The sequence below is a fragment of the Chroicocephalus ridibundus genome, chromosome 8 (assembly GCF_963924245.1).
Source record: "Chroicocephalus ridibundus chromosome 8, bChrRid1.1, whole genome shotgun sequence".
NCBI classification, from domain to species: Eukaryota; Metazoa; Chordata; class Aves; order Charadriiformes; family Laridae; genus Chroicocephalus; species Chroicocephalus ridibundus.
The window spans coordinates 12,147,968-12,162,788 of NC_086291.1; the positions used below are offsets into that span (position 1 = coordinate 12,147,968).

General features: G+C 61.7%; 1 protein-coding gene across 1 annotated transcript; it reads right to left on the bottom strand.

The window, feature by feature from the left end:
- Positions 1-3,839: 3,839 nt before the first annotated feature.
- Positions 3,840-7,636, bottom strand: LOC134519847 (Krueppel-like factor 2). The gene is made up of 3 exons (XM_063344557.1): positions 7,369-7,636; positions 6,120-7,098; positions 3,840-5,230 (listed from the first exon to the last, which is right to left on the bottom strand). The coding sequence occupies exons 1-3, from the start codon at positions 7,459-7,461 to the stop codon at positions 5,055-5,057; spliced, it is 1,248 nt and encodes a 415-aa protein (XP_063200627.1). The 5' UTR covers positions 7,462-7,636; the 3' UTR covers positions 3,840-5,054.
- Between the last annotated feature and the right edge of the window lie 7,185 nt (positions 7,637-14,821).

Below are 14,821 nucleotides of genomic sequence, written 5' to 3' on the forward strand. Positions count from 1 at the left end.
GAGCCCAGGGGATGCAGCGGGTTGGGGAAGGCCAGCAATGGCAGGGAGCCCAGTGCTCCTGTGCCCCAAATCTTCGTCAGGGGGACAGCAAAAGCCAGCAGCACTGTCCTGTCACTGCAGCCCCATCACCCACCTCCTGCCATCCTGTGGGCACAGGGTGCCAAGCCTGGGTGACCCAGCAGCTGGGGGAGGGCTGTCCCCCTACATTTAGCCCTGGCAGAAAGGCAGCGCTGGCCCCCTCCTAGCCACAGCGCTGGCCCCCTCCCAGCCAGCTGCCTGCCCCCCAGGGTCCTGGGGGAAAGAAGGATGCTCCTCATGCCCTTTGCCCATGCCCTGGCTGCCAGGCATGGCCAAAGGTGGCCCTAGGCCAGAGGTGTGCGTGTCTCCAGCCTGGGGCTCAAGGTGTTGCGTGTCTCCCAGCCTGGCACCAGCGGAGGAGGACAAGTGCAAACACTGCGGCCAGTGGGCCGGGAGGAGGTTATCTGGGGCCCGGCAGTGGAAAAACTCTCGGTGTGTGACTAAGGCACGATAGCACCAGGTGTGGGTCCAGGCAGGGCAAGCGAGTCGGGGAGTTATCGCTTCCCCGTGGGTTCAGGTGCCTGAAGCCAAATGTTTCCTAAGGGTGCGGTGACAGCCACAACCCCGTTATCACGGCGCCTGGCCCACCCCAAGCGGCGGGGACGTGGGGGCAGGCTGCTGGACCTACCCCCCATGGCAGGGATGGGACACTTCCCACTGCCCCACTGAGAAGAAGGACACAAGCCCTGGGAGCATCCTTCAGCGGGGATGCTCTATCCCTGGGGACCCAAGCTCCCACCTTGCCTTGTGGCAAGGCAAGGTCTGTGTCAGCCCCTCCAAGAACCCCCAGATTGTCCCTCCCACCCCAGAGCACCCAGGCTGCATCCCACCTACAACACCCGCATCCCTTCCCCAGCTCCATGCTGTCCCCATGGACCACAGCAACGCCAGGGTTGAGCCCTGGGCAAGGAGCCCTCCGAAACCTGCAACACCACCTTCTCCCCACAGCCCCACACCCCCGAGCCACCTCTGTGGGACCTGGTGGCTGCAGCATGGGCTGACACAAGCTGGGTCACCCCCAGTCAACAGAAACCCACCCGAGCTGCTCTTTCACCTCCGCCTCCAGCCATGAAACCCCCAGGGCCCTGCTCCTGATGGCAGGTGACTGCTGGGTGCCAGGCCACGCTGCGGCCATGACTCACTCCTCTGCCGGGAGGTGTTTCTCCATGCCTCGCTCCTTCCTTTCCCCGCTTGCCTCCCTGCTGCACCCCAAAGCCATAAGGTTGAGCTTTAAGGTTTGCAGGGGGGCTCAGGGTCCTCTGTGTCATCCTCCACCGTGGCTCCCAGGGGGCTTCTTGCCAGAGGTGACCAGAAAGAACGGACAGGCTGGTGGGAGGAGACACGTCCCAGAGCAGGGTCTGCATGGCCCTGGTGTGGGCACGGTGGTGTGGACATCACAGCATTGCCCTGCCAGCCAACTTTCCATCTGCACCGTCCCTACAGCAGCCCAGTGTGTGATCCAGGACCCCAAGACCTGCCTCAGGCTGGGCCAGCCATGGACCCAGGGGTTGTACGTGGGTAAATCAGCACTTCAGGAGCCAGCATGGCTTCCCCGGAGCATCCTCCTCTCCTCCGGCACAGGACACACTGTTAGTGCCACATCTCCTGCAAAGCAGGGTCTCACCCAGTTGGCTGGCACATTTTGGGTCCCCGTGTGCCCCTGCCAGGCTGTGGCAAAGCACTTCCCAGCTGGCTGTGGGCACACAGACCGCAGGCAGGGATTGTGCCCCAGCCCTGCCTTCCTCAGCACTCTGAGGGTGTTTTCTTGCTGCCCTCATCGCTTTGCAGGGCAGGTTTTGCTGGGGATGGGACCAGGCTCCCTCCTCCAACGGAAAGTGCATCTTGGCCCAGGCAATTGGAAGAGGGTGTTTTTTATTAACAACAAATTAACTGTAATTGTCATTTCCACTCCTCGCCCAGGCAAAGTTCCCAGCCATGCCGGTCTCTGCAACCGCTGTGCCCCATCGTGTGCCCAAAGAAAGGAGCGCCTCGCCCCGGGCCCAGGGGAGCAAACCTGGAGCGGCTCTGCCTGAGGAAGGAGCCAAAACGCCTTCCCCTGGCTCTCGCCTCCATGTAAGGCAGCGGCAGCAGAGCCGGACTTCGTTCCCGCCCTAGCGCAGTGATGATGAAAGGCGAGGAAGAACTGGTTTGTGCTCTGATCTCAGAGCCGAACCTCAAAACAGCCACGGACCGTCACTCCGGCTCCCAGGATGCTTAGGGAGGACAGGACAGCAGAGCCAGCCTTTCCAGTGGGACGGGATGGTTGGAGAAATTCATCGTTCCCCTGGAAATAAAAATAATAATCATAATAAAAACACAAAGCCAGAGATTACTTATACGCATACAAACACGCAGGCACGCACTCTCTCCCCATCTGGCTTTGCCAGCCTGACTCATCGCTAATTCAAACAGCCCACACCTTTCCCTCTCCCTCTCCCTCCATGTGACATTTTGAACAAGACTCTGGGGAAGAGGCAGCAGTTTTGCTCCGGCCACCCCACCGGCATCAGATCGTTGCCTTTGGGTAGCGAGGGTCCCAGGAGCAAGAACACCCCTGGTAGCCCATCACAGGTCACTCGTGTCCCAGCACAGTCACCCCCACGCAGGTACCTCTCAGAAAGTGGGGCAAGCGGAGGATGGAGGCGTTTTGGCTGTGGAAAGGACAAGTGATTGAGCCTGGTGGATCTGTGACACCTGTGGATGCAGTCCCATGATCCCATGCCAAGCTGCTGCCACCCTGCCTGGAGACACCCACGCTGTTGTACCTGCTCAGGGCAGACCCCAAGGCTGGGTGCTGGCTCCAGGACACTCAACATAACCCCAGGACACTTGTCACCCCTTGGGGAGGCATCAGTCCCACTTTGCCCTTCCTATCTCTTTTTCCAGTTTGACTCTCCATAGCTGCAAGCAGGAAACCAGGAAGGAGTGGGATCAGCCCTGCCCAGCCCCTGTTCGAAGCACAGCTACATCCCATTTCCGCTTGCGGGGCGAGAAACCCCAGGGCATCCCCCAGCCCTGGCCGGCCGCCTGGGGTTGCGGTGGCAAGCACGGGAGGAGGAAGCCACCGCCACCCTGGGCCAGGGCACCGCACAGACAGTACAGCATGCTCCCTGCACTGCCAGCATGGTGTCAGGTCCGGACACGTCCCAGCCTTCAGAGGGATGCGTGCATCACAGGTAATCAGCCGTGGGAGGGAGGGATGGAGCCAGACCTGCTTGCTGAGCTTGGGACCTGCCAGCACGCTCGTGCTGAGTCACCACCTATTAACGCAGGGAAACCTCAGCACCTGAACCCCGCCAAGCTGCTGGGCCACCCCCAGGAGGACAGCAGAGACAGCACACAGGGCTGGGCAGCTGCCACCAACCTCCCGGTTGTGACCACAAGGCCGGTGCCACAGTGCTCCTGCTGCAGGGGACAGCGGGACGGAACCGCTCGGGAGGAATACGGGACCAGCGAGGCTCCCGGTACAGTTTCGGCTGCCATTCCCCTCGGCAGTGACTCACCGCAGGACCAGTCACGCCATCCCGGTGCCGCAATTGCCCCATCTGCAGATTAGGGAAACTGAGGCACGGGGAAGTGGGGTGACTCAAGAGCTGTTGCACAGGAGATGCTGCTCAGATGCCGAGGCTTGGGCGTTCCCCATCGATCCTCCGCAGCTAACTTAAGCAGAAATGAACATCGATGTAAATATTTACTGACAAGCCAGCCCAGCCTCACCCTCTCCTCTTAGAAGAAAGCTTTAAAGTAAACTCTCCTGGCTCTTTCATGTTTACATCTTGTTTATTTATTATACAGCAGATCACAATATTTCAACAGTTTGCATATAAAGAAAAGTAACATTTCGGAGTGCGAGAGACCTAACGTGCCCAAGCAGAGAAATGTTAATTAACAATATACACAGACGGGAACAGTGCACTTCCCAAAGCCGAGACTCATCTGTGTTCCCAGCTGGAAGAAAAAAATATATTAAAAAAACAGAAACATTATATATTACTGCTTTGTTTAATTTACAACTTGCTTTGCAGAAGCTGCACATAAAAAGACTCATTTTCTTTTGAGTTTTCTCTTTTTTTTTTTTCTTTTCCCTATATGAAAGTTTCAAGTATAGCAGAGACCTGGGCATTCATAGCTGGACTCACTGTCCTTTACACACTAAATTTAAAAAAGCAGCATGGGGAAGGCAGCTGCAGCAGTACCTGGTGTCATCCTGAGGGGAAGAACATGACAAATGAAAGCAGATGAGAGCCAGAAGAGCCATTTTAGGCTCCCAAGCAGAAAACTGTGGGAATGGCCAGGACGGGACTCCTGTCAGGGTCCCAAGCTGGCAACGGGAGCATCCCTGCTCCCTTTGCAAGGTGACACTGCACTGCCAACCCCTGCAAACCTTTACAGCCACGAGCCACAGTCAGGTCCCACCTTCGTCCCATCCAGCCTGGGCTTTTGGGTCAGGAAGTTTGTTCTGATGGCCACAACCGAGAAGACCAGCAATCCACTTCCCAGCACTGTGACCCACACACCCAGCGGGCGCAGGTTTCTGGCCAAAACCTGGCCGGAGTCTGCCACCAGCGTCCCTGGAGCCAAGGGGGTGCCAAGATCAGGGGAGGAGGAAGGTTTTTAAGCTGATGCCAAATACAAGCCAGGAGCTCTGGGGACAGATCCCTGCTGCACCAGCCCCGCCACTCATCGGGTGCCTGGCTGGGGGGGACCCTCCAGGTGTGGGGAACTGAGTGGTGTGCCTGGGCAGGGGCTGGAGACACTTCTTGCAGCTTTGTTGCCCATCTATACCCCAAAGCAGCCCTTCCCCACCACTCGGCTGGGCCCAGCTCTCACAGCAGGGGCAGGAGGAGAAAACTAGTTATCAGCTACAAGCGGAGAGGGCTGGGCGGCCAGGCTGCTCCCCAGTGCCATCCCCAGCCCGACGCTATTTACACCGTGAGCTGGCTCCGGGGACACCAAGTCCAGCCACGGCCTGCCGCTCACATGTGCCTCTTCATGTGGAGGGCAAGGTGGTCGGAGCGGGAGAAAGCCCGCTCGCAGAGGTGGCACTGGAAGGGCCGGTGCCCCGTGTGCTTGCGGTAGTGGCGGGTCAGCTCATCGGAGCGGGCAAATTTCCAGCCACAGCCTTCCCAGGTGCAGTGGTAGGGCTTCTCACCTGCGGAGGAGAGGGGGTGTCAGTGGGCTTGAAGGTCCCCATCCTCCCTACGCCTTCACCCCTGCGCTCCCCTGCCCAGCACCCCCACCTTTTAAGTGGGATCCCTGCCCACTACCCTTCGGAGAAGGGAGCCCCACTGTGTACTCATCCCACACACACCTTTGCCTGACCCACCTTTCCTTTTGTCTCCCACCTTCCTGCCCCTCCCCACGTGCTCCACTCTCCCATGTGCCCTGCATGGGGCCCGTCCTATGGGCACCCCTGCCCCATAGCAGCACCCCTCCACGTGCCCCTGCCCCACTTCAAACTGTGGGTCTTCCCCCTGCCCGTCCCTGCTGTCCAGCCGCACCATGTGCCCTGTCCCAGCTCTGCCAGTGCCTCACCATACACTCCCAGTCTGTCTCCTCCCTCCATGTGCCCACAGCCCATTTGGGGGGGCCTCTCCACGTGCCCCCTGCTCCTGCCTCTTCAGGCATCCCTGGGCCCTAAGGCCAGTAAGGGGGGATGTGGCGGGGGTGGTCTCACTGTGTGCCTTGGCCCCCGCGTGCCCCTGCCCGACACCACCATGGGGGTCTTTCTGAGCACTCCCGGGGACACCCCCGCTTGCACCCTGCCACACGCAGGATCCCTCTGCACAGCCCCGTGCCGGCTACGGGGTCTCTCTGGGTGCCCCCGCCCAGCCCCACCACGGGGACCCTCCGAGCGCCCCGGGACTGACGGCGGGGGTCTTCTCCGCCACCTCCCCCGGAGCCCCTCCACACCCCCGGGAACGGCGGGCTCGCGTGTCTCACTGTGCGCCCCGGTGCCCCGACCCGGGACCCCATCCGCACGCCCCCCGCGTGGCTGCCCCCCCCCCACACACACACACCCACACCCGGCGCGCCCTTACCCGTGTGGGTCCGCATGTGCGCCTTGAGGTGGGAGCTCTTGGTGTAGGTCTTGCCGCAGCCCGGGTATTCACAGTTGTGCGTGGCCGTTCGCTTACGCGCCCACGAACGGCGGCCGCGCTTGGGCTTGCAGTCCTCGGGGGGGGCCCCGGCCGGGAAGTACTCCAGCACCGGGGAGTTGGGCGGCGTGACCAGCAGCCCCGGCAACCCCGCCGGCCCCGGCCCCGGCCCCTTCAGGGGCTCCCTGAAAACACTGAAGTGTCCATGAAACTGCGGCGGCGGCTGGGGGGCGAAGTGGGGCGCGTAGCGGTGCGGGGCCACGGCGTAATGGGGCGGCAGGTCGGCCAGGAGGTGGGGGTCGGCGCCGGGCAGCGGCTCCTCGGGGGGACCCAGGCGGCCGTGGGCGAAGCCCGGGTAGGGCAGCGGCGGCCCCGGCACCGGTCCCGGCCCGGGACCCGGCGCCACGCGTGGCTTATGCTCGCCACCGCCCGGCCCCAGGTACTCGGCGGCGGGCAACCCCAGCATGCAGGCGCGCTCCTCCGGTTGCTCCTTCTTGATGCGGGGCCCAAAGGGCTGCGCGGGGTCCAGGGGCAGCGGGCGGGCCAGGTGGAGGGGCGGGTGGTGATGGGGATGATGGTGGGGGGGTCCGCCGGGCACCCGCAGCTCCGTGTACTCCCTCCGTTGCAGGTCGCAGTGGCCGGGCAGATCCGGGGTGAGCAGCTCGGCCACATAGCTGTGGCCCTGGCCCTCGGGGTAAGGCGCCGGGAACTTGCCCGGGGTTGGGTAGGAGCCGTCGCTGTCGTAGGTGGTGCCGCAGCTCTCGGGGGTCTCGGGCAGTGGGTAGTTGGGGCCGGGGCCGGGCGGCCCCTGCCCGCCGCTGCTGGTGTGAGCCAGGATGAAGTCCAAGTCCACGAACTTGCCCAAGTCGTCCTCCTCCCGCTTGACGGCGGCGGCAGCGGCGCCGTCCTGCTGCAGCATCCTCTGCGGGAAAGAGGGGCGTCAGGACCGGCGGGGCGACGGCTGCGGCGGCGCCCGCCGCCCGGGCACCGCGGTCCGCGCCTCCCGCTCGGGGCGGCGGCTCCCCCCAACCCGTCCGACGGGTCGGCACCGCTCCGGCTGCGCCGCCCCCGGGGCGCCCTCCGATGGCGGCAGGGGGTCCGCCCCCACCAGCCGGGCTGAGCCCCATCCCGGGACGCTCTGCCCCGTACCCCCCAGACCCCCTCCCCTTGCCGCCCCCACCCCGGTGCTTACATGGAGCATGTCGGCGGGCCGCTCCTCCAGCGGCAACAGGTTGGCGAAAGTGGAGATGGAGGGCAGGGTGCTGTCGTCCACGGCCGCCGCCATGGCGGGCCGGGCCGTGGGGGGAACCGGGGCGGGCTCGGGGGAGCGCGGTGCGCGGAGCCCGGCACCCCTCCGCTCCCCGCGGCGGCGGCAGCCCTGCTCTGCGCCGCCCCGCGCCCCTAAGCTGTTAACAGCATGGCTGCGCCCCGATTGGCCCGGCCTGCATTGATATCCACCGCCGCCGCCTCCCATTGGCTGGCCTCCCCTCCGAGACACGCCCCTCTCGCGTCGGGCTGCCCCGGCTGGCGGGGGCCGTCGGCCGCCCCTGCCCCGACGGCCCGGCCGGGGCAGCGTGGCGGGGGCTCCCAGCGTTCCCCCCGCACGCTGCCAGCCTGGGTCCACGGCGGGAGACCCTGCCGCCCCTGCTGGTGTGGATCGCCAAAGCCCGGGGTCCCTCCTGCCCGTCCCCGAGACGTAAGGTTGGCAGTGGTGCCCTATCACCTCTCCCCACACTGCGAGTGGGGAGGAAGTGTGTAGGGGGTTGTAGATCGCAGAGCCAGGGGTCCCCCGGCACCCTGCCACGAGTCGGGCAGAGTCAATGGCCGTGTCTCACGCCAGCGTGCGTGGACGCGAGTGGGAAGGTCTGGTGTGGGGTTACAGCTGAGAGCACGCTGGCCAGTGAGCCAGGCACAGTGCCCGCCATGGGGGACATCGAGCCCATCAGCGAGCAAATGTGGCGTCGCAATGGGTGCTTGTGCCAGCCAGGGAGCTGGGCCGGGGTGGCTGAGCCCTGCTGCCCCCACACCACTCGCTTCATGTAACAGCGCCTGTGAGGCCATGTCCCCCCGCACCAGTGCTGTCAGTGAGGCAATCAGCAGCCCAGAGCGCAGCAGCTCCCATCTGGTCGGGCGCAGAGTGCGTGTGTGAGTCGAGATAACTGCCCGGGCAGACCCTGCTGGGGGGCTGGCACCTGCCTGCATCGCCTCATCTTGCCCCACAGCCCCTGCGGGACATTTGTCTGCCCTGCCTTGGGATCTGCGCCACAGCCGAGTCTCTGACTGCTCTGCCATGGGGGGCATGGGACTGGCTGGCTGACCCTGCCTGTCCCACGGAGCCACCGGGAAAGTGCTGTCCGCCCAGGGGCTTCCCATGGGGATTGGGATGTGAGGGGATTTGGATGTCCCACCTCGTAGGAGACACCTAGGTACCCTGCTCCGTGCTAGCGTGTCAGGACATGGCATGGAGACCCGGGGCCTCTGGGCAGGCCTCCCCGGGGGCTCTCTGCCACCCTGTCCGGCTCGTAGCGAGACCTTCTCCACTTGGCCCCTGTCCAGCCAGTACCAGGAATGGCCCTGCTGCTGTTGCGCTTGTCAAGAAGCAATGGTCCTTATCTCTCGGAGCCTGTCTCCCTGCTTTCTGGGGCTTTCCATCCCCAGATACCTTTCTAAGAACTGGGGCTGCTGCCTGCGCTATTCAGAAGAGAGGAGTCGATTTAAAAAAAAACAAATATAAACACCAAAGGTGAGGTGCGCGCACACACACGCACACGCTGCTTCTGGATCCAAAGCTACTCTACCAGTTGCTTTCATCACCGTGCTTTAATTATAAGGGTGGAGCAGTGCAATAAATTATTTCAGTAATCCAGTGGAACAACAACGATTCAAATCTTCCCCCTTTTACCAGGAATCCCTGCCCTGGTTTTCAGAGCACACACTGGGTCGCTGGCTGGGCCCCGCGTGCCTGGCTGCCGGCGAGGGAGCGGGTTTATTAATGCCACCCAGTGGGTCGAAACACACGGGCTGCAAAGTCCTTCTTTGGAAAAAGTCACCTCCTAAGTGTCAAAGAAGCATGTGGGCATCACTCGAAATCCCTTTTAGCCTGGCCCCCAGAGTAGCTTATTTAAGTCACCGGTTAAGCCTATTATTTGTTTCTTGGCCAAATAATAATTAATAACAAGGCAGTTTCTGCCCCGAACTTTTATAGATAAGTGAGAGCAGATGCCACAGGAGACAAGCACTAATTCCACTTGGTTTTCCCCTTTTCCAGGCAGTTTTGGCGTCTGCACCCGTGCAGCGCTGGCTTATTTTAAGAGAGGCGTCGCCAGCAGATCAGGTTCATTTTGACAGCCAATATCTCTTGCAAATGTGGGATATTCCCCAGGAAACTCTTATTACTGATGCTATGGTGGGAGGGCCAGCACGGAGGGGAGCGGCACCACACCAGGCACCACACCAACGCAAGCGCTGCCAGCGCTGACTGTGCAGGGAGCCGGGGAGGGCGGCATGGGAGGGATTTGCCTGCTGTGAGCTGCGGGGTGGGCACGGGGGTCCCCGCCACAGCCCTGATGGTCCTTCGGCCGTGGGAGCCTCCTCCAAGCCAAGAGGGAGGCGAGCGGGAGCAGCCGGAGCGCACACAGCCCGCTGTTGACAGAAGCCCATTTAGGAAACGTGGATTATCTCCCGCGCCACTACAGCAGGCTGTAAAGTCGCTGGCATCCCAGGAGATCAAACGGCGGCCCGGCGGGAGAGCAAACAGGGTGGGAAGGGCTGCCTGCTCAGGCGATGGCCAAAAAGGAAAGGGTTAATGGTTATCCCTGTTCTTGGCACATCTGGCAGTGGAGGAGCGGGAGAATGCTGGAGGAGCGACGGATTCCCAGCATGGTTTGTCAGAGGTGGCTGCATCAAGCCAGGAGCATCGGCAGCCCTACCAGCACTGCCACATGCCGTGGCACCCTCCCCACGGCACACAGCACACCGGAGGCAGCAGAGGGGCGATGCCCCTGGCACTGCTGGAGATGGCATCAGTGCCCGGATTGCTCAGCAGGACCCCCAGTAGACCAGGGGTGTCCCCTGCCCCACAAAGCACTGGGGACTGAAAAACACCCGCGCTGTGTCCCCCCCATGCTCTGTCAGGTGGAACTGGGTGCCTGGAGTGAATGTGGGGACTTGCCTTCGGGGCATCTCTGTGCTCCCTCTCTGACAGGAACCATGGAGTGCCTCCAACATGGGCCATGGTGTCACAGCCCAGAGAGGTTCTACTTTGGTGGGAGGCAAAACTCGAGCCCCAAAAGCTTTGCAGGGGACCCCGTGGGAAGGTGCAGTGGGGACCCATGCAGCAGGACACCCTGGGCTGCTGTGACGCTCCAGGGTTACGTCCCTGAGAGCAGAAAGTGGATCTGTCTGGGTTTTACTCTCTGCCCTCCCCTCTGCACAGGGCTGGCCCACCTGGAAAAGGGTCCAGGACCCCCCAGACCTGCCCACACCCCCCTGAGACCCCTTCCCCTCCTGAAAAGAAAAGAGGAACCGAAAATGAAATTAAAGCATAATTCAATCCGGAGCGGGTCCAGAGTAAAGTCATCTGCTCTTATCGTGTGCTGGCAGGCTCTTCCCGCTCTGCAACAAACACAATGTTATCAGGGCACAGAGGGCAGATTCGTTTGCACCGGCCGAGCGAGCTGCTGTGTCCGCCCTGCCTGCCCCGGGCCTGGGGAGCACTGGGATGCACAGCCAAGGACCGGGGCTGCCGGGGGCTGGGGGAGGCAGGCAGCACCCCGCCAGCACCAGCAGGGAGCCCGGCTCCGGGATGGGGTGCTTTGTCTGGGGGCCACATCCAGGCTCTCCACGCAGCTCTCCGGCCAGGAGAGCCAGGTCAGGTCCCTCATGGTGAATGTCACTGTGGAGTAAATGCTGCAGAGCTCCCCTTGGGTCACTGTATAATCCTCACTGTAGGCAGCTGCTGGAGACCAAGCCCTGCCTGGACAGGGCTGCGGAGGGACAGGGCTCAGGGGTGACGTCTTTGCCTACGGGAACATACATGGCCCCGTCTCCCATGGGTGCTGCCCAGCTGCCCGCCCAGGGATGCTGCTGAGCCGGCAGAGCCGGGCACCCCAAGCCCCGGTGCGGCGGCATGGTGGCACCCCCCAGACCCCGCACACGCTCCCAACCCCAGTGCGACGCCTGGGCCGCATCCTGCTTTGATCTCTGCCTGCTGCCTGGCTGTGCCCCGGCGGCTGCAGGGCCAGCACAGCCCTCTCCGTCCTTCTTTATATACCCCTGTTATTTTTAACTCTGCCTACGCAAATCCCGAATCCGGAATGAGCAGCGGCCTGGGGCCAAGGGGAAATGGACATGGTGCAAATTTCCTGCCCTTTTTACCTCTCTTCCTCTATAACATACAGCAACGTTTTTCCTCCACTGCTTAACTTTCACTGGTACAGGAAAGCTGAAAGCACCAGGCTCTGCACAGAGCCACAGGGTCCAGCACCGCAAGGGACGGGGTATCCCCCTGCTCAGAGGGGACATCGCACCTGCTGCGGTGCTGAGAGGTGTCCCAACCCACAAACATATGCCGCAGCCTCCATCAGCAGTGCGACGTGCTCGAGGCGTCCGGCCAGTCCTCGCAGCAGCGGCCTCACGTGTGAACGCGTGCGCTCACGTGCCAGCCAAGGGCCACATCCTGCCCCCTGTCCTGGTGAGCCCCCCGCCCGGCATCAGCCACTGCAGCCAGGTCTGGACCGCGGCCGTGGGAGCCGTTTGCTTTGTCTGCCACCTGCAACAGTGTTGGAGAAGACCTGTGCCACCCCAGAAGCACCAGATGTAAAAGGAGGAATGGCTGTTTTCTGCTTCCAGGTGACCAACAGGGAAGGTTGGGAGGAGTGCGGGATATTTTCCCCCAACCTCTCTGGTTTAATCTTTAAAAAGAAAAAGCCCCAACACGCAGTGCCAGCAGGCTGCACGGGAAGTTTTGCAGTGGGCATCATGGTACGGCTGCACAGCGCAGGGGACGTGCACATTAGAGCCCTTCTCTTGTGCCTTGGGGATTAATACCTGTGCATCACAGACGAGCAATTCGACTACAAAAGTTTCGAATAGTACGGGCAAAAATCTCTGCCACTCTTTTCCAAGCAGCCTCCATCCCTCCTCCCTAGCAGTACTCAAAGGTATTCAGCCTCCAATGAATCCGGACTCTCATCTGGTGGGGAAAACCTCCTTTGCCTGCGCACAGAGGCAGAGAAAGTGCGGGCATCGAGGCTAGCACTGGTCAGCCCTGCTCCGCACAGCTCCACACCATTTCCCAGCCCGCAGAAAGCCCATCTGACCCTGGAGGCTGAGCACTGGTGTGGCTGCGGTACACAGGGCACTGCTGGCCCGGCGGGGGAACAAGTTTCTGATGGGAGCTGTGGCGTGGGGCTGAGCGAACGGGCTGCGCCATGAGTCACTGGCACCCTTGGGGACACAGCCGTGGTGTGAGGCAGTGGGAGACAGCCCAGGGGACAGCAGGACAAGCAGGGAGCCAGGGAGCCATCCTGCTCTGCGTGGAAGCCGTTTTCCAGGACATCTGATTTTGTTAGTCCACCCATGCAGCTATCTGCCCGCAGCCACCTCAGCGGTGTAAATCACACACCGTAGAACGTTGCACAGAAAAGCCGCCCCGCCACCGTCCTGGGACACGCGCTGCACCGAGGCCACTCACTCTGGCATAGGACGCCGGCTAGCCAGCCACGGGCAGATGCCACGGAGCAGTTGGATGCACACAGCCCACAAAAGCGCATCCTCCCGCCTGCGACACGCGCGGCGATGTCTGGCAGGAGCAGCGGCTGCCCCATGTTGGGAGCAAACCCGACGTTACATAAAGCTGCTTCATTCTGCTCCAGGAAGTGGCATTTAATTACCCAGCCTCTCTGGTAGTAAATAGGTTTGCAACACATTACAAAAGGCTGGTTTTGTTGTTTTGTTTTTTTTTTTTTCCCTAACCCTGCTCATGCGCTGCCGCCGGTGAGCTCATCCCCTGGGAATACCGGCTCCAAAATAGATTCGCTCCCTTGTTGGAAATAATCAAATGGGAATCCAAGCTGGCTGAGCCCAAGCCCAATTCCTCCCTTTGTTCTGGGGCTCTGGCAGTGAAGGGGTTCGGATCGGGGCGACAGGAACTCGCCTTCTCTTTAATTGACCTCCGATGATGAAACAATCAACCAAACAATTTAGAAATGTGCATCCAGTGAGATCATCGGGAAAACTTCTCCGGGAAGGAGTCTGGTGAAAGGAAGGTGGTGGTAATCCACCTGCTCCAACCGCTTCAGCAGGCTTCGCTGCGTGGCACAGCATGGCATGGCACGGCACGGCACGGCCACCCAGCGCCCCTTGGGCCACGTTGCTGTGGCTTCATGCCAGCAGCCGCCTCATTGGGGCCAACACCGGGGAAGGGGGCAGCAGGACCTGCCCCAGTGGTGTGAGCTGAGCAGGGACAGGCGGTAAACGGCACTGCTTCCCATCCACTATGGTGCCAGCACCACTGGCAGGGTCACGACGTCACCAAGCCCATCCCAGATGCCCCCCCAGTCCCAAAGGCAGGGGGGTGACCGCAGTCACCTGTTCCCGTGGGATACCCGTCCTCCTCATTTCCACCCTCAGCCCATCCTTAGCTGCTGGGTGCCCATTTATACCATACCAGCGCCAAGTGGCATCATTGCCCGAGTACGTCCCCGGCCACCCCAGCCCCACTGCGAGTGCTGCCATTCTGATGGGCATTTCTAGGACAGGACCTGCTATTCCAGAGTGCTGGCGGAGAGAGAACCCTCCTGTCCTCACGAGGGCTGCCTCCATGGGGATTTCCATCCCTGGCACCCTTTCCCCATCTTTTCGCAGCCCGGCAGGAGGGCAGCCACCCGGGAAGGGCTGGCACATCTCCCCAGTCCCGGCTGTGCCGGCAGGGCTGCCCCGGCTTCCCCAGCCCGGGCGAGAGCAGGCTCCGGCTTGGCATGCGGCAGGGGCTAATTTTGGCCCAAAGGGTTTCCCTTCAGCGGGCTCTGCCGCCAGCGTGGTTTTGAAGACAATCTTAGCCGGAGTCTTCCTTCCTCGGCTGCCAGCGACCCGGAGCCAGGCTGCTGTGTTTGTGTTGTGTGTGCATATGTGTGTGTATCTCCAAACCGCAACAAATATTTCATATTCGTTTTCTTTCTTTCCTTTTTCTTTTTTTTTTTTTCCCCCCTCCAAGCCCTTGGCTGTGGTATTTAAATAGTAGGTGTGGTCCCGGCGCTGCGTGCCAAAACCAACACCGGCTCCGGAGCAGATAATCCTGCGAGCAAACGCAGCAGCGAAACCACGCCGAGCTGCCGGGAGAGCCGTGCCGGGATGGGCAGTGTTGCCGGGTACGGCCACGGCACGGCCCCATAGGCAGGCGGCAAGCGGGCACAGCGGCCGCATGGCTCCCTGGCCCCCGACACGAAGCCTTGGCCACAGGGAGGAGGTGGCGGAGGGAGCGTGTCCGGCTGCAAGGCCACACACTCGCTGCTTGCTGCGTGCAGCCAGGAGCCGTTTGGGATGAACCTGGATGGTCTTGAGGTTGTTTTTTTTCATATATCAAGACAAGACATTTTGCTTAATTGTCTATTTCTCCATGCTATAAACAATCGAGGATTTTTTTA